The 20,071-nt window shown below is 42.6% G+C and overlaps 1 protein-coding gene across 1 annotated transcript; it reads left to right on the top strand.

Annotated features, from left to right (window-relative positions):
* Nucleotides 1-306: 306 nt before the first annotated feature.
* Nucleotides 307-12,733, top strand: LOC119165019 (uncharacterized). Its single transcript, XM_075874448.1, has 2 exons — nucleotides 307-9,493; nucleotides 12,247-12,733. The coding sequence occupies exons 1-2, from the start codon at nucleotides 9,094-9,096 to the stop codon at nucleotides 12,729-12,731; spliced, it is 885 nt and encodes a 294-aa protein (XP_075730563.1). The 5' UTR covers nucleotides 307-9,093; the 3' UTR covers nucleotides 12,732-12,733.
* Nucleotides 12,734-20,071: the final 7,338 nt, after the last annotated feature.

Consider the following 20,071-nt stretch of genomic DNA (forward strand, 5'->3'; position numbering starts at 1 on the left):
CACGTGCGTGCCCACACAGGAAAGCGTCCCTTTCCCTGCGACTTCTGCGACGCATCCTTCAACCAGAGGAACCACCTCATTGAGCACATTTACACCCACACGGGAGAGCGTCCCTTTTCCTGCGACCTCTGCCCTGCGTACTTTACAAGGAAACACAATCTCGGTGTCCACATGCGCACTCATACGGGAGAACGCCCGTATTCCTGTGTTCACTGCAACGCTCGTTTTTCACGGAGGGACAACCTCAGATACCATGTGACCCACCTTCACGCTGAGAAGCCCTAAAGGTCAGTGTGCAATAGGTGTGCAAGGGAGATCAGGCCGCAGTAGTATTTCCCAGGTTTTCGTTGTTCCTGCTAGTTAATAAAAACCAAAATGGTTTTGTTGGCTGTTCACTGTTTAACTAAACTTAATTATAGCTAAGGGTGTGCGAATATTTGACTTTAAAATGCGAAGGAATACCTGATCTAATTATCCAATATGACTTTTGAATAGCTAGCATTCAAAGTTGTGAAATATTAAAAGCCTTTCTTAAATTATTCGAACGCAAAAATTTTAGTGTGTCTGCCTGTGTTTCCCTAGTGTTTCTTAGGCTGTGCTGAGGATATGGTGCTATGTACGAAAAAAAAATGCCCTCTGCCGATGATGCGGTGCTGCCAGCTGGCACTGGTCCTGAGTTCTGCACAAGCTCATGTTTCTAACACCCCTGCCAGATGGCGTCCACATCTCGCTACCTCTTCTATTTCATCAATCCCAACTCGATGCGGCTGATTCAACTTAGATGAGGTGCTGTCTGAGGCAAGGCAAAGAATATTTAGAACACATGGTGAAACTTGGTTAGGCTGAGATGGCTAAAACTAATATCAATGTTATTAGTGGTAGGCCTTTTTTTAAAACTGTCACCAATATTATAGTTGAAAAGGGAGAGCATGATTTTTTAAAATGAAATTTGTCATTTCCGAACATCAGAAAACTGTCAAGACCATCACAACTTCGCTTCCGAAACGAGGGCACAGACTTCTTGAGTAGATTGGTCGGATAAGCCACAAGCACTGTAAAACATACTGACTATGGCCCATGAAACCCTCGGTACTCGGCTTCAGATGTGAACATTTGTTCATACTGCGCAGTTGCCACTACCGCTCGCATCCTTTGTTCAGCAATCCCCACTGCACAGTTGAAAGGCTGCCGTGAAAAAGCTCCTGAAGATTTTTGGGCCCTCTACACTCGTGACAATGAAGCACAATGTTGCTGTTGTCAGATTATTGTGAGGAGGTTAAGACTGCCGCTGCTTATTGGGTTGCTGGCTATTGCATACTCGTAAATGCTCGAAAAATGAAGAAATTAACAAAATGTCTTCCCGAATAAGCCTGTAATGAAGCTGCCGCCATCTCGTAGCGTCCCAGATTTTTCCTTTGTTTCGCTGTAAACTGGAGGTGCATGTTTTGTAAAAATAACGTAGTCTTTTCTGCAAAATGATTTGTAGTGTTTTTATAGCAGTCAGTCATAGTGTTGTGGGCTCGAGGACATACAGATTTTGTTTTTGTTTTTTGTCTTTCTTTCAATTGCAGTAAAATCTTCAGTATTCGATATTTGACTGGTTAGTCACTATATTTTTCTACTATTTGGCATTATTCGATTTGTATTGAATTTGAGATGAAATTTCATCCTTTGCACACCCCTAATTATAAAGAGATCTTTTTATATAACAAGGTATCTAAAATCTTTGTGATTTGAGGTCCATGCAATATATTTTTAATTTTTAACCTCAACATAAAAAGTAATGTCTACTTGCATTTTTTTATACATATACAGTAAACTCCCATTAAGATAAACTTTGTTAAGATGAATTCTTGCTTAAGATAAACAACACAAAAGTGTTTGTTTGGTTTCCCATAGACTCAATGCAAAAAAAATCTGCTTAAGACGGACCGTGTAACAGGCCTCTTCTGCTAAGACAAACTCATACAGCGACGAACAACAATGGGGAGTGGGCACAACAAAACATTATAATCTCCATGGGGGCAGCCAGGCAAACAAGAGACAACAAATTGAAAAGAAAAAAGAAAGACTTCCTGACGTAAAGACTCTAAGCAAATTGAAAGCGAATTGCGATGTGGAGAGAGAAAGCTATATAAGTGGAAGAAAAAGGTCAGCTCATAAAGCTGGCATCTCCCCCACCCCAAACCTGTAAGGGCAGAAAGGGCTGGATTTATCAGCAAATAAAGAAACAAAAGGTGTTCATCCTTTTGTATTCTCCTTGCATTCTTCAATTCCCCAACAGGAACACAGTAGAGAACAGAAGAACACTAGAGCTTGACTAGAGGGGAAAATACAAGGGAAGGGGGACAAGAAAAAGCCAAACAAAGTGAGAACAGGAACAAACATTGTGTGTACATTTAATTACATGAAACAGAAACCACATATGTGGCACTAGTACCCCCATCAAAGAAGTCGGATACATTGTCAACACCGTCAGACAACGGTGCCTGAGCACATGTTGTCAGTTTGTGTTGTTTCGCATAAGGCCTGTGCGTGTCGTATCGGTTCCTAGTGAAATGCAGCCAATTGGGATGGGCCGTTTTCATTATGAAAGTGCGCGGCAATGGAAGGTAATTTTGCACACTAAATACAGCTGTGTCATGTCTTTTAAGTGGGCCCGAGGCTTGTGATTACGAGTAGTGTAAACGAAGACCTTCAGCTGCATGTCGTTCAGGAAAGTTACTGCAGGCTGAAAATAAAGTGTCCAAACCTGAAAAAAAGAAAGCTTGCAGACTTTCATAAGTAACTTGGTGTATAATATTGGCTTTGTCAACAGATGCAACGAAGATGTATTCAAAAGTGATAGAAATGCCAGTAAAACAGCCTCTGAGAAGATGAACAGCCAGAAGAATAAATTTTCCATTCTCTGAAGGAAAATTGTGCTTGTCTCTCCCTTTTTATTATTTTATATTTATCAAAATAGGGTCGAGCTACAGTTTTGTTTTTAAAATGTGGTAGCAAGTCATTCATGAGCATATTTATTATGAACTCATTTACTCTAAATACTCTGCTTGAAAGCATAGCTTTTATCCAGTCAAACCAAATAAATGTTTTTTCTTTATCGATTCCTCCGCATTATAAGTAGACTCCATTCACTGTTTTCAAGCAACATGTTTGGGCGTACTTGGTATGTTAGCATTTGGTTTTGGGGGGCACTTCTGAATGAGGAACTCCTGATAAGATGAACAAGTGATTGTGGTACTTTCGATCTCGTCTTAAAGGGAGTCTACTTTATATACCGAATTCTCACCGCTTTCATAGCGGAATGATGAAACAACGAAACGAAACCTATAATCGTATCCATGGTGTTATGGTTGCGCATCTGAGAGGGGTAGCCACAGAGCGGGACGTCTTTCCAAACAGTGGCTTTTCGCAAATATCAGAAATGTTCAAAACTTGGTGCAGCTTTGTTGTGAAGGGATATTTTGTCCATCTTCACAAGAGGAAGTTTTGTGTTCAATTTCCAGACCTGCCGGGGCACTCACTGGTTGGTTTTCTTATCTGAAGTGGGGCACCCCAACCTAAGGCTTGCTGCTCATGAGACCATAGGCGTGCTCAGGGTTCCCCTTCAGGTGGGGCAAAGGTTCGTCCCAGTGCCCCCTTCCTATTATGGCGATCTATGGGGCTGACATTGCTGTCCTCCCCATTGTGTCAATCATGGTTGGCTTTGAGCCCCCTCTTGTGAGTGGGTGTGACAGCCACGTCCCCCCCCCCCCCCCCCCCTACTCACTTGAAGGACCCCTGACACCAAATGTGGAAAGGCGAGATGCTTGTGTTGCTTGATAGCACTGGATGTGGGGACACCTCTAACTGACTATTAGTGGCAAGAGTAGCCTAGAAGATACTTTAATTTGGTTTTAAAGTAAGGGTGCATGTTCTAATAAGTATTCAGGTGCAATCGACATTTTCTGCGGTTTGACGTAGACCGGGACTCTTTTTGTGACGTTGCAAGGTCAACATTTGTGGGGCGCGCACAATACCGACTGGCACCCAGCAAGCACTACTGTTCAACACCCCTCTCGCTCTGTTGTCGGGCTGCCCTCAAGGTGGTTATGGCTTCTTAAGCCAGGAATGCTTTTCTTTTTTCTTTTTTTGAGGGGTACACGCTCAAAGCACCCACATCGCTTCATTCTTCACCGCAGGCGTGTCCCCCTATTTGAAAACAGTCTCAGGCGCTGCTCCGCTGTGGGGGGCTAGGTTCTTACTGTATTTAGGTGGGCATTTTGAAGTGATGCAAAATTGTTCTGAATTAATGCCATTAACATTAATTATACGATGCATTGGAGCATTTACGATATGATTTCAGCATTACCAGGCATAAAGCTACAAATTACTGTAAAAAGCTCGCAAAGAAAACTTTTGCTGTCAGGGGTCTTTTAAGAAGGGGTGCACGCACCTATGCATGAATGCATGAGACTATCACGCATTGAGGGCAAGTGTCCCGTGTTGGACAAAAGATACATATTTCGCACTTCACATTTGGTTGTTATTGTATGTGGGCCCCTGTTTAGGACACATTAGGTGCAAGTACTCTGAGCTTGCAAAAGAGTCGCGTAGTTCACGATGGTAATACCTCCTTATGAGGCCAGCTGTATGGGTAAACCAGATGTGGGCGTAGCGCCCCTGGGCCGATTGAATACTCGTGCCATCGGATCTTGCCACCACTTGGCATTGGCAAACCGAGCCATTTTTTATTATTTATTTATTTTAGTTTTATTTTATTCATGCTGTCAGCCCAAGGGCCGAGACAGGAGTTGGGGTTACATATCTGGCATGTACAAAGAACATATGTAGAAACAAGTTTCACACTGTATGCTCAAGACGCACACTATATGTAAATAACAAAACAAAAACACAAAACTATATCAGAATTCATCCCGTATAGGTCACGGTTAAAAGAAACAGGTTCCAATACATCTCGTACACGTCACCAAAAAGAGAAAAAAGATTTGAAGTGATATAGTACATATTGAACATATTGATATAGTACATTGAACATATTCAACCAACAAGGAACAAGCAATTTGGTTACAAATATTCTGACAAAGCCTTTTCGAACCTTTGTAAATCGCAATGTTCGACTATATATTGAGGTAATTGATTCCAGTCATCGATGCTCCGAACCAAAAACGAATACTTGAATAAATCTGTTCTGTTAAAAGGTTAGTTAGGTCTGACAGGAAATTTAGTGCACGAAACAACAACAAGCTACATCGAGTACTTCGCAGGCTCTCACCCACAACATATGGAAACTAAAACATAGCTGTTTTGTGGGTGACAGTTCTCTTAGTTGCCAAGCTTGCAAGTTGATATCATTAGAACTGTTTAACATTTGAGCAGGTTGTAACGATGTGCGAAAATATTTTGCTCTGCAACAGGTTTTGAATTTGAATTTGATTTTGTATCAGTTGTGACAAAATATCGCGAAAGGAAATTTCTCACCTTAACGTGAAAAATAAATTATAGTTAATTGAAGTACATATCGTGCTGCATCTATCCCTCCTTTGCCTTCTTTGGTTAGTCTGTCTCACATTTCATTACTGGGAAGGTGATCACTGCTTGCTCGCTGAGAGACATCTGCAGGGAGGTCTGCAATTTATGAGGTTCATTTCTTTCATGTTCTTTTGTAATTTGTCTATCACTTGTTAATTATGCTTTTGTGGACATCAGAATGACGTGCCATGCAAAATTGGCCCAGCTACAATGTCGCTTTCCTCTCCTATTGGTCAAGCCTGATTTTACTCACAGTATGTGGTCGCATTTCGCTCCAATTTGAAGAATAAAATATTTCTGATGCGCAAACAGTGAAAAAACCATATTTTGTGTAGCGCACAAAGGTGTGGCTACAGTATACACTGCAAGAAGCTGTGATGCTATGATGTCATTCTAACCTTTGTTTGTCTCACATTAAGTTCTGTCACTAATGTTTGTTTTCACATGCTCACTAATGTTTGTTTTCACATGCCTTGTTTGTTAAAATTTCAAATGAGACTGTTGCTGTGTGGCATTGTATAAAGGCGTGCTATCCCCGTTTCTAAAGTGCTGTCATCATGTACGCTATATTTTGTCTTTCGTGTTGGTGTATCACTACAAAAGTGAGTACCTAGCAGCGGAATGCCTCTGCAAAGCAGAAATCTTCAGTCATTTACTACCAGAGGCCAGCAAAGCAGAAGAGGGCTTGGAGCATCTATATGAAGTAGGAATAAAAGAGACTTCATTTAAATTGACATCAAACACAAAAAGTGAAGGGGGGTTACACAGAAGGACTAAGTGTTGGCTATAGACCTTGAGAGTCGGTATGGTGGCTTTGATGCTCTTGCGTTCTCCTGAGCTTGCAGTGCACTTTTAGTATTGTCGCTGATCTGCTCCTGTTCATGTTTTAAGGTGGAAGCGACAGTCGCAGCGGTCGCTGTTCTCCACAAATGGCAACAGTAGTTCTTTTTTTTTTTTTTATGTTCAGGTACGAATTTGCTTTTTTTTTTTCCCTGTCCGAGAAGCCTCAAACTAGCGCTGTCTAGAGCTGTATTCGAAGAACAGTGCTGCAGTGACTGCGAAAAATTCTACTAAGCCTGGTCCCCTCATTGCCTCAAGGCATTCGAGAAAGACAGACCACCTGAGGCCTTATTTTCACTAAAAACTCAATTGCAAGCTCTACTTAAAAGATGAACAGAATAAATACTTGCCCTGGAAAAAGGTTCCTTGTCAAAAGTCACTGGAACTAGTCGTTCCATCCCTTGGACACCATACGAGCAAAAGTAGCACCCCATTCACCTGCAGGCATGCACGTACACTGACAGGAGTGCGCATGCACACACATCTCATGTTGTGAAAAGTGCAAGGGCCCATCAGTTCGTCACTGGTTGTCTGCTAGAAAAACCACTTTGCCAGCCCGTGTCTGAACATGGTGACGAGAACAGGCAATTATGTGTTGTTTTGAGGTTTCCATGGGATTGAAATTGCATTGACGCGCGTTTCAAAAGGAGTTGCTCGCTGCTTGGCGTCAAGTTGGACGCTTGGGGTCAGTGTGTGGTCTTAAATAATTGCTCTGCGTGATGGAACCTTTCAACATTACTGGAAAGCGATGTTGACTACGATATATGAGTGGAAGTGAGTGTTTTTTTTTAAATGCTCTACGTGCAGTGAGTCATATCAAACATTTTTCGTTCTCAACTAAAAGAATGCGGTAAATGCGTGTCCGATATCACACCGGCTACTCGTGGTCACCGTCCTAAAAGGCAATAAATCGTGTGAGATCAGAAAACGCAGACAGGCATATTGTGCCTAATTGGCTGTCATCAGCCTGCTTTGTCCCCATTACTTCATGACCTTGTAAGTTTATGTAAACATTTAGCATAATAACAGGAAAAAACAAGCATATTGGAGTGAGGACACTTATAGATGGAATTTGAACCGTTGCTTATGCGCCGTATAGCTGCCATCAAGAGTTGTCAACAGGCACAATTTTGCAGTTAGCTGCTTTGAAACAATGCTTCTGCAGCCGTTTTGGCAACCGCACATGCAGACTTACGAAAAAGCTCGGGATTTCTGCTTAGTTCTTGCGTTTTTTCAGCCTAGAGTTGCGCTTTACTGCCGTGAGTGGGCTCTTGGGAGCAACAAATGACGAGCCCAACTTTTTTGCTATAGGCATCTGGTGGCGCTTCATGTGTGGAAGTGCCACGACCGGTGCACTGTGGGTGCCTGGTGCACAAGCTACCTCAAGAAATAGCTGCATTTGTGACCTTCAAGCACGAATATTCTGCATACTGAGATTGCCTGTAGTTGGGGAAGCGTCTTAGTCTTTTCATTCCAGATCCTGATAGATAGCGTTTCATTGAAATTTTTCACACACCTCATCTAGAAATTGTCAAATTAATGAACTCACCCAAGAAGCGAGGTTGCCAGGTCAAAATGCAGCTGAAAAATAATAAAAACTGGCCAGAAAGTAGCCAGCTGCCACCAAAGCCCATATAGGTAGCCAGAAGTAGTTCCGCACTGGTGAAAGCAACTGTGACGTGTCTATTTCAATCGCTAAGTGCAAGGCCCCTCTTGGCAGAAATGTAAATAGATAGAATATGTTCACAGGATCAGAACTGTTGAGATTAAAGCTTAAATTGTTAACTTAATCATCTCACACATGACGACAAAGTGCCTTTTATGGTTGCAAAAGTAATAAATTTTACCCGCCTTGCATTACTTTTCTTAGATGGACTGAAAGGAACAGCCTTTTGGTGACCATAAAATTTATTATAGCGAGAGTGTAGTAAAGATTACAGTTGATGGGGTTCAAGCATAAACAGTGGTACTCACATTTGCAGTCAACTTCTTGCGTGATGCTGAAGTGTGAGCACTTATTGTTCCTTAGTCATGGTCTCCACATAGCCCTAAGAAATGATGCAAGCAGTTCTCTGGATGTCCCATTGCTAATGTTGAGTGCAGAGCATGCTTATTGAGGTGTGCAGAGTGTTGAAACTATTTAAAGTCACGTTGAGCAATAGGCGATATGTAAACGTCCGAAAAATCATATTCGTGAACAATTCATGTTTGTAAGTGTAGCTATGTACCTCTTTTATAACGACACTTACTTAAGTCGCCATATGCTATTACTTTCTTTGAAATGTAAAATTCAAATTATGAACCACTGCTTAAGTAATTGAGCATGTTTAGTACATTTGCTTTACTTGATTATTAAACTTGAAGGGACACAAAAGTGGAACAATAAAGTGAGTTAAATATATTAATTTTACTACAAAGATTAATGTCACTCGTTTCTCAATTTTATAATAAGAGAGACAAAAAACGAAGGCTCATTTTAAAGTTTTGCGTCTCAGTTATTGCAGGTTATGTCACAGATTTCAAAGTGCATTTCTCGAAGTTTGGCGACCTTGGTGCAACGAAGTTTCCTGAGACGTAGTTACTTTGAGTCAATGGCCCCCCTCGGAGGACAATATACTTCATTTTTAACCATCAGAAGTAATGTGGGTGTTAATAGAGTTATGCAATTTTTCATGATTTATAGTGATAGGTACAAGAACTTCAATACTATGTTTTCACATGAATTTTTTTGTGTGTTTTCTTGCTTACCAAATATCTTCTCCTGGTAAATGGATTGATTTTCATGTTTTGAAAAAGGAATTTTTCGATATGAGGGTAATTTGTATTCGTCTTAGACCATCATGTACTTTTCATGTCCTCTGCAAACGGCTTTTCAATTTCTTTGTGTCATTCCTCTCGATTCATTGCAAAAACACTTGCGAAGGCAACAAAAATTTGCACCGTGCACCTGCACCAAAAGAGGGGCATTATTGTACAGAAAAGTTGTGTGAAGGATTGTACCTATTCAATAGCTCAGTACTTACATTTGTGCCCTATTTGAAATGCACCACTCCTTTATTACTGAGACTTAAAAAGAAAACACATCGTATCCAGCAGCACAAGAAAGAAGCACAGACAAGCCAGTTTTTTTTTTTTTTTTTGCCTTGTTCTTTTATGAGCGTCGGCAGGATTTTGTCTTGGGGGGGGGGGGGGGGGGTTGCAAACTCGTGTTGCACCCCAGTTGGGGCAGGGGAGAAGCACTGATTTTGCTTGGTTGATGGGCAGTGCTGGGGTAACGTGAGGGGAGCAAGTGCCCCTTTTGCACCCCCTGCCAACACCTATGTGTTCTTTCTTGCACTGTTAGGTTCTACACTCAATCCTCATCGTAACAGAGCTGCATCTTACACAAAATTAACTTTGTTATATCTGGATGTTTGTTATAAAAGTTTATTCCTAACACTGTCTATTGTAACACTGTTCTATGTTTACTTTGTTGTAACAGGTATTTCGTTATATCCTAGTTCATTATATTAAGGTTTGAGTGTATAATGAACCACCAACTTGCCCCAAGAATTGCACTTCTAGTAAGTCCACCACAAAGGTTGAAAATTTACCAATTCCTGATTCACTAGTATCAACATCCGATGTGGCCATGCATTTCAAGCTGTAGCAGCACGGTTGAAGTAGTGGGCCAACCTGGAGTGCTAAGAAGATGAAGCAACTATTGACCACCCCGATTTTCTTGTCTCAAAATTGACGTTGTATGAGTGGATTGTGAGTGTTGTGTCTGATTTTAAATGTGATCTCTGTGCTTTTGCAGATGTGTCGGTTCATCATACGAAGTGTCGAAGTGGCATACGTCGGACATTCAATGGTTGTGTGAATCCACCAAGAACTACATACTTTGATTGGCTGAGTGCAGTCTTATGTGCCCTATCTTGACAGGGATCGGCAGACGGCGCATACCTTTTTACGTGTTGTATTAGCACCGCTGGTTGCACTGAAGAAATCGTCAGCATGAAGGTGTTTTCACTCGTTTCTGTGGCTGCATTTGTGCCAGCATTTTGAGTTCCGCCAGGTCAGTTGCCAACGAAGTTAGCTGCTACCTCTGCTCCGTATAACATTCCCATTAGTTGCTGTCGTAATCGTTGCTTTGACTTTGGGACCTAACTTGACTAAATTTCTGTTTTCTCTCAGATTTTGTGATGTGCATTTTGCTTGTGTTCTTATGTTTATATATCAGTTGCTTAGTTCATGTGCTCGGGAACTGAATACTACTATCATGTCTTAAATACATGTAGATCTCTTTTAAGCTTGTGAGTGCATTGTGCAGCAACATTGGTTAAAGTACTTTAATATTTCAGCGTGTCCATATGGCTTTCAATATGTGGTATCAAAATAGCCATCCTACCTATTGAGGTTTACTATCTGTGCTATCTATGCTATATATAGTGACAACTTAAAAAGAATATCGACTTGTGTGTGGTTGTGGGACTGAAACGTTATATCATAATTAAGTTCTTTTAATACACCGTGGATACATTCTACTGCGACACAAGCAAGAAAAGTATTTTAAGGGAGAATCTGTACAGGGCCCCGATAAGAAAAAGAGAGTGTTTGTAGTGATCACATTTTTCTCCACCAGGAGGTTTGATGCTTTCCTAAACCGTGTAAATATTTTTTTTTTCATTTTAGTATCTTCAAGTTTGTTCCACATTAGGTCCTTTCACTGATGTTCTATTTCATATGCTTAATGTTTTAAGAGCTCTTTTGCCATGAATCTTTAACAACTATCTGTGCTTTCTGTTATTATGAGATCGTATGCATACTTGCCTGTTAAAGAAGAATATACTTTGTTCAGTGGGTTGTTCCCCCACAAAATGGTACTTATGCAAAGTAACTTTACTACTTTAAAGTCCCGAGCAAGCAACGCCGCCCCCTTCACCCATTGGGGATTACAATTTCTCAAGATGTGAAGGGGGAGGCCTTTGCTCGATCATGGATCTAAATTCGAGATAGCGGTGAAAGAGCCGCAAAGAATATAGAATGCACACCCATGCTTGTAATTAAATGCTCCATTGACTGTGAATGCATTCACTGTTCTCACGAAGAAAGTAGTAGAGGGGCGCTTGCTAGGGATCTTTTGGTTGGCACAGTGCTATAATTTCGTCCACATCAGTCATCCGTGCTTTGGCAGCAGACGTTTGCATTCACTAAATGTAGCACTTATGTACAGATACATGGGAGTCTCTGTGAAACATCTGCTGTGTCTCTGCGACGTTACCACTGCAGCAACGTGTTTTGGGCAGGCCAACATGGCAATGTACTTTATTGAAGGGCTACTGACCCGAATTTTCAAAGCCGATTTTACTCTGCCATTTAAATCTATGTACAGAGATGCTTCTGTGCAAGTGTGAAGCTCAGAAAGTGAAAATTGAATGTTTTATTTTGAAATTAAAGGGGTTCTTGTAGTGATATCATCTCTAGCGTGACATAAGAGTGAAGTATCGATTCTAGTGACTTCATCCGCCAGTATGGCTACTTGTGACAATGTCAGGCACCAGAGCTATGAAAACACGATGCCTTGCAAGACCACATTCCGAGACGCTTGTACCGTCTTGTAATGCCAGGATGCAACAGGAACAGAAAGTATGTTTAAACAGAATGCTGCATCTACTTTCTCAGGCTGCACTCGCACTTACCAGTGTATTTGGCGGCTCTTGAGAGCTTGGCCTCTCATTAGAAGCAAAATTAGAGCAAGTGATTGTGTTCGTGTCAGTATTCCATTAATAAGTACAGCAACTATTCTCTATCACTTTATGCTGCGGTCAAGTTCTTCTTAGTGTGTGAAATGGTTTGCATTGCTTTCCCTTTTTTTTTGTGGCCCTGCAGGTTCCTCATCTAAGATGTCGCACCAGCAGTACCATTCACTCGTGTTCGTTCAAGACAGGCTGCATTCTTGCCGGCAGTGCACATACGTGACCAAGTACAAGACGCACATGAGAACACATCTTCTGAAGCACTTGAACCAGCACCCGTACGAGTGCCACTTGTGTCCTGCCACATTCGCCGAGAAATTCAAGCTCACGCTTCATGTGCGTGCCCACACAGGAAAACGCCCCTTTCCCTGCAATTTTTGCAACGCATCCTTTTCGAAGAAGGACCATCTCCTCGGCCACATTTGTACCCACACGGGAGAGCGTCCCTTTTCCTGCGACTACTGCAGTGCATCCTTCTCAAAGAGGAGCCACCTCAGTGAACATGTGCGCACTCATACGGGAGAGCGTCCGTATTCCTGCACTCACTGCAACGCTTCTTTTTCGCGGATGGCTCACCTCAAATATCATGTGACTCACCGTCATGCCAAGAAGTTATAAAGGTGAGTGTGGACTCGACATGCGGTTGAGGTCAGGCCGCGGGTATATTGTCACGGGGTCGTGACGTGGCCAAAGACAGGAAACTTCATGTTGGGATTTAACTGTTTATTTGGGGCGAACCTGTGCCAGGTAAAGGGAAAGTCTAAATACAGCAGCAGTCTTGCACAGATAGCAGTCTCGGACTGATAGCGGCGAACGCAGCGTCGGCCTTCGATCAACAACTCACAAGCGGCGAAGCGCGTCGGCATTTATAGCCTTGCCGTCGAATGTTCTAGTGTTATCGCTGGCGGTGGCGTAGGTTCTAGAACAATCTGTACCGTTCGCACAGTGGGCGTGATCTTATCGAAATGATCTACTACAGTCCGGAACCTTCTCGAAACCTGCAGGCGCGGTTTGCGCCGAGAATTGTGTGGTGTTTCGGAACGATAACAAAAACTTGTGAAATGGAACGTGGCAATATTGTGCCACGTTTTTGTTGTTCCTGTGAGTTTGTCAAAGCAGGAGTGATGTAGTTGGCCTGTAGTAGTTCACTGTCTAAATGAATTTCGTTATAACTAGGGGTATGTGAATATACGACTTTTTAGTTCAAGTAGAATACTTGATTGAATCATTCGATACAAATATTGAATAGCTAGTATTCAAAGTCTTGAATAATTTCCACAGGATAAATATCTGAAACACGATAAAGGCCAAAGGTGGAACCTGGTAGGGGTCGGGTGGCTAAAACTTACGCCAACGTCGTTATCAATAGGCCTTTTTTTTATATTCCACAGTATTCTGGTTTGAAAAGTGCGATGTTTTTTTTTTTTTGAAAAGATATCAGTATGTCATTTCAGCTAATAAAAAAAAAAGGAATATACTCAAGAAAATCATGCGGTTCTTTGCAACTTTGCCTCCGAAATGATGGCATGAACACCTCTCGTAGTTCAGTTGCGTATGCTGCAAGCGCGGTGAACATGCTGACCTTGGCCTGTAATAGTCTTGGTGCTCTGTTTCACATGTAAAAATTTGTTCATGCTGTGCAGTTGCCACTACACTACTCCAATGCTGTCCCGCGTCATTTGTTCAGGAACACCCGTTGTTCCCGTGTGCAGTTGAAACACTGCTGTGTAAGAGCACCTGAGGATTTTCAGGCTCCGAACACTTTTGACAATGAAGCACCACATTATTGTTAACAGATTACTGTTAGAAGGCTAAATCTGCCACTGGCCCTTTTGCTGCCTGCAATGGCAGCTCTCACACATTCATAAAAGCTTAGGGAAAAAAAAGGCTCTTCTGAACAAGCACTTATTAAAGCTTCCACTGTGCCGTAGCTTCCGTGATTTTTTCTCTGTCTTTCTGTAATCCGACTGTGCACTGTTCCTGGAAATACGATAATGGTGTTTCTGCATAGCAATGTGTAATCCTTCAATAGCAGTCACAGTGTTGTATGCTCAAGGACATGAGCTAATTTCGTTTCTTTGTTCTGTCATTTTTGAAAATCTTCTGTACTTGATATTCGATTCTTTATTCAGTATTTTTGTCCCCTATTTGGCATTATTCGATTTAAATTCGATTCGAGATAATATTTTGCTATTTGCGCACCCCTAAATACAGTAGGCCATAAAAATATGTTCCGTTTAACAGGTGTTCTGTTTATTGAGAGATGGACAAGGGCGCAGAATACAAGAACAAAACCAATCTTGCCGGAAACACTTCTTGCGTTTATGCAGCAGTTCCATTTAACAGATTTTCATTTACTGAGAGTCTATTGTATAATGAGATTTTTCGTATCACAAAATACTTACTATCTTTATGATTCAAGGTCCATATGACACTGTGTACATTTAACCTCAACATAAAGAATCAGGAATATCTGCTGTTCCAATATATCAAAGTTTCTATGCTTCCATGCTGAAAGAATGAGAGAATGAAATGAAATTTTTTGTTTATGTCAATGTTGAAATTGTTGCGCATGTGACTTGGGGCACCACAGAGCAGAACTTCTTTCTAGGCAGTGGTTTGGCACAAGCTGGTGGTGAAGTGATGTTTTGTACGTTTCCACTATTGGAAGTGCTGTGTTCAATTTCTAGCACTACCACTGTACTCACTGTTTTTTTTTATTATTCGAGGCATGATGCCCTAACGTAGCGCCCGCCTCTGTATGGAGACCGACCATCTGTGCCTCTGTTCGCGGGACTATTGCATTGAGGGCAAGCGTCCTGTGTTGCAATAAACATATGAAAATCTAAAAGATTTTGCACTTCACGTTTGGTTGTTATTGTACCTAGCTACCCTGCTTAAGGTGCATTAAGCGCAAGCACTTCGAGCTTCCTGAAAAGGCACTTGGTTCATGGTGAGGACAGCTGCTTATGGTGCCAGCTGCATGCGTAAACCCTCTGTTTTTCTCGATGTGGGCAATGGGTCCCTGCACCAGTTGAACGCTCATGTCGTCGAATCTTGCCACCTCTTGGTAGTGGAAAATCGAGCCATTTTAAGGGGTTGTTTGTCCTACCAGGAAATTTAACTGCAAGAAAGCAAAACAAGCTGCGTCTAGTACTTTGCAGGCTGTCACTGGCGACATATTGAAACTAAAGCTTAGCTGATTCATGGGTTACTATTCTCTTAGTTGTCAAGCTTTCAAGTTGATATTACTATAACTTTGGTTTGCATCTGAGCATGTCAGGCAATGTGTAAGATAGCTTGCTCTGCAGCAGATGTGCATTTTAATTTAATCTTGTATCAGTTACGACAAAGTATGCCTAGGGCACATTTCTTGCCTTTAGCTGAAAAATGAGTTATAGTTTATTCAAGTGCAGTCCGTGCGGCATCTATTCCCTTGCCACTTCTCTGGTCAGCCTGTTTCACAGTAGGATGATGATCACTGTAAGCTGACCTAGAAATGGTGCTTGCATCTTTCTTCTCTCTTCTATTTTGACACTGCACAACTAGCATATTTCCACATGCTCTTGAACTCTGTGCTGTTCATGCTTCCTGTCAAGGCCTGTTGCGATGTTCTACACTACACACAATCATAAATGCCCCATTTGTCGAAACACTTCTATGAAGTGTGCCCCCACAAATAGTGCCACCTTGAGGCCAAGTAGGGAAGGAGAAAGACAAAGTTTCTAGTTATACACAAGCCTCAATATAATTAAACCAAATACAACGAAATACCGGTTATGACAAAGTAAATAAATAGTCTTGCGATAAATATAGTGTTAGAATTGAACCTATATTACGAATTTCCAGATCTAATTAACTTATTTTGGTGTAAGATGCAACTTCGTTATAATGAACTTTGAGTGTATTGCAAAAGAGGCACTTGTGAGTTGAGAACAACGCATGTAGGTGGGAAAAACATTGGTGTATTAATTACACTAAGTACCATGGCATCTAGTTACACAAGCAAACACAAACACATCTTGCACAAATAGCCCAACTTGTTGCATATAATAAATAAGCAAGCATATAATAAATAAGCAAGCATATAATAAATAAGCTGAAATAAGCAACAGCTCAATTACAAGACCAGTTGAAATTTTCTAGGCCAAGTGATTTCTTACATGAGAATCAGATTGATGCCAAAAGAAGAAGTATCTGAAAGTGGTGCTGTGAGTGTTTGTGCAGTCTTTGACAGTAATCCCTTTGCTCTTTCAGATGTGTCCACTCCTCCTGCGGACAAGTTCGGATATTGTCAGAAATGTTGCATTCGCTTCTTCGTAAAACATTGTGATGGGGATATGACCATGTTCAGCAACTACTGCCTTGGATTGGTTATATTGAAAAGACCAGAGAGGGATATTCATCTTTTGCCCTTTTAGTCTATTGAAATTGGGAAGAATATATTTCCTTGCAGCGTTTAACTTTCAATCACCGGCATGAAAGAATTGTGCCTGTTTCTGTACATTGCATTGTTTCAGGCTGGGTATTGGGTATCCGTCTTTACAAGTCTGTTAAGTGGTGTACATGCTCGTACAAGTACAGCTGATAAAAACAATCTTGTAAATGAGGTGAATCAGCGCTCTGCGGTGTTATTTCGCTTTCATGTTGCAATATGTAAACAGTGATCTTGAAGCAAGTTTACAGCCGATATTTTGTCTAAACTCATGATGCATTTGGCCCCATAAACTATTGTTCATGCTTTTGTGCTGTTAATGGCAATTTTTTGAAATCGTTGTGGGCCAACTAACTTCAGTTTGTGGCAATGGCACTAAGGAACAGGTACAATCTGAATTCACAAAAATGCAGCTAAGTTATCTTTCACCAATTGTAGCACAGTGGCTCAAATTCAATATTTTGAAAATTTTGTTTGTATATTTGAGGTTTCTTCCAGATTCTTTCTTGGTTTATGTATTATTTGTGTACTATCTTTATGTGGACAAGTGATTGAGATGGTGTTTGGAAGTGGCCCGAATGCACTATCACATTGCTCTCCTGGAGGTGAAGCTTAAGTTTTCTTTAAATATTCGGTTGCATTTTCCTTTATTTGAGGAATAAGACAATTCTGATGGCTAGTTAACAATATTGTAGCTGTATCATACACCACCAGAACCTGTGATGCCATTCTAACCTTTGTTTGTCTCATGTTAAGGTATTTCAGTAATATTTGTTTTCCACGTGCTTTGTGTGTTAAAATTTTAATTGATGCTGTTACTGTGCAGCACTGTGCAAAAATAAAAGTGGGATAATTACTTCAGTGGGTTATTGCTCAATGCAGTGGTGAAAATGCAAGGTAATTTGACTATCTAGTTATAATTGCCATAAATGCATTGAAATGAGGAGGCGCTACGCATGGGAGCAAACGCATGTCACATTGGCTCTGTCGATTTGTGAATGTTTCTGGGGGTTTTTCGAACTCTACCCTTGAAAGTGGCACACCATCGGACAGGTCAAGTCATCGTGAACCCACAGATACCAGCTTTTTGGGTGAGCGTGAGCTTTACGAGCTTTAGGCTCATAAACTGCAAGAACTATACGAGTGAGCGTCTAGGCCTAACGGTGGTTGGGCCTGGCGCATACCGCGTCTAACTCGAAGACTGATCGAACAGCCGAGATGGATGTAGACGAGGCAGGGACAGGGGAAGCCACGGACCACAGAACTGAACAAACAAGAAGCGTTTCCACGAGTGAAGACGAAGACGCTGATAGCGTTGCAGATGGCTGGATTGAAGTTACACGAAAAAAAAAGAAGACGCGCGAGCCAAAACAAGGTGGAGAGACAAGAAGACGCCCGTTCACCAAGCCCGATGCACCAAGGCCGCCGAAGCATTGTCAGCAAGGTTCTATGAGTAAGCAAGATGTCCAGACGGCCCAGGGACCATATCAAGGTAATTGTTCGACCGAGGGACGGGCTGAATATAAGGAGCACGTGCGGTGCGAGTCTTGATGAGGCGATACGCAACGGAGCAGGAGTGAGTGACGACAAGATGATCACGATCTGCCCAAACCCCACGCAAAACATTTTGGTGATAAGCACACCGGTGGAAACCACAGCGACGAAAATCGCCAAGATGAAGGTTTAGACTATCAATGGAAAGAGGTACGAAACGAACGCATATGTTTCAGTGCCTGAGAATATTACAAAAGGAATCATACGCAATGTACCTCTTAAATATAATCAAGATCAGCTCGTGGAAGCACTGGTGAACACAAGAAACCCCTCTCTAACATATGCGAAGAGGCTCGGTAGTACGACAAACGTGATACTGCTCTATGAAGGAAACCGAGTTCCTTCGTGGGTTTACTTCAACAGCGTTATGATAAGAGTATCTCTGTACCAGAAACAGATAGACTTCTGCAAGGAGTGTGGCAGGCTCGGCCACAAACCTGACGTGTGCCCAAGACCGGACATCAAACTGTACCCAATTTGTGGGTTAAAGAACCCCATCAATGGACACGAGTGTACGCCTCAGTGCCGAATTTGTGGTGAGGCGCACCCCACGGCTGACCGGATGTGCAAGGCCAAATACAAGGTGCCACACATAGTGAAGCAGAGAAGGTGGAAGGCAAGGTTCAGAGACTTTGAAGAGCGAACCCCGTCACCATCGGATAGCAATGCTGGTGCTGTGGAAGGAGGCCGCCCTAGTCGCTCGAGATCCAGAACCCACTCCCAACAGGTCATGCGTCGTTCAACCAGATCTGGATCTTCCTCGCCGGTAAAAGGACGGAGCAAAAGTCGTAGCACGAGCAGAAGTCGGAGTTGGAGCAGAAGCCGCAGCGAGAACCGACACCACCCTCAACAAGACATAGGAGGGGCCACACCTGGCGGGAAACAGAAAGGGCCGCGCAAAATCACCTGGCGTGACATAGTCACGGGAACAAAGGCGGACTCCGCACAGGGGCACCCTCTCTCCAGCCGCCCGCGGGCAGCCACCGACCCCGGCCTGGCAGCGAGGATGGAGAACATGGTGAAAGAAAATAGGGAGCCTAGACAAGAGTTGGCCAAGGCCAGAAAGCAGAATGAAAAATCAACGCGAAAAATTGAGGAGCTACAACAGACACTGAACGAAATCCTCAAGTGAATGGGAGGACACCCCGCAGAGACCCCATCATCTGGTGCCTCCTCGTCCCATGCAGCTGCCGATGAATGCGACACAACTTCAGCAGTAGGAGACAGGGACACGGACGTGGGCTGTGGAGGTGTATATGAAGCGCCGGTGGCGGTGGGCTTTAAGCCTAAGAGCTCAAGCGATTCTCAACATTTTAAAGGCGCTGAAAATCACACGCAAGAACTGAAGCGGGCACGACCGGCAGGCGGAAAGATAGACGTGATCGAAGAAATGGTAGACAAACTAACCAAAATGACACAGCGACCGTTTGAGACGCTCCTCATTCGGCTGAACGAGTCTGACGCCGAAAGGAACGCACAGTATGCCGCGGTCAATAACCAACTTGCGGCCGTGAATAAGCGCATCGAATATCTGAAACGCGGGACGGCGCAGTTGCAGCAGCAGGGACAAGGCCACGATGAATTGGGAGGGGACGCATCGACCATTCTCAACAGAAGCAGCAATATCAACACCACCCACACTGAAAAAGGAGGGACGCACGGACAGTCGCGTTCCCCCAACGCCTTTAAATAGCAGCCATGGCTGCATCCCGCAAGTTTGTCGGAAGATGCACCGTTTGGCAATGGAACTGTAGGGGCTTCAAAAACAAAAAAGCTACAATGGTACAATATATGAAAACTCTCTCGAAAAGCAAACTTCCCGAAGTGATTGCTTTGCAAGAACCCTTCGACCGGGCTCAGCTACCAGGCTATGTGGCATGTGGCTCTCTCTGTGAATGCACGCGGAAGGACAGAAAGGTGTGTACCCTAGTTAAGAGAGGGACGGCCTTTATCGACCATTCACTTGATA

Source organism: Rhipicephalus microplus, chromosome 9 (genome assembly GCF_043290135.1).
Source record: "Rhipicephalus microplus isolate Deutch F79 chromosome 9, USDA_Rmic, whole genome shotgun sequence".
In the NCBI taxonomy this organism is placed as follows: domain Eukaryota; kingdom Metazoa; phylum Arthropoda; class Arachnida; order Ixodida; family Ixodidae; genus Rhipicephalus; species Rhipicephalus microplus.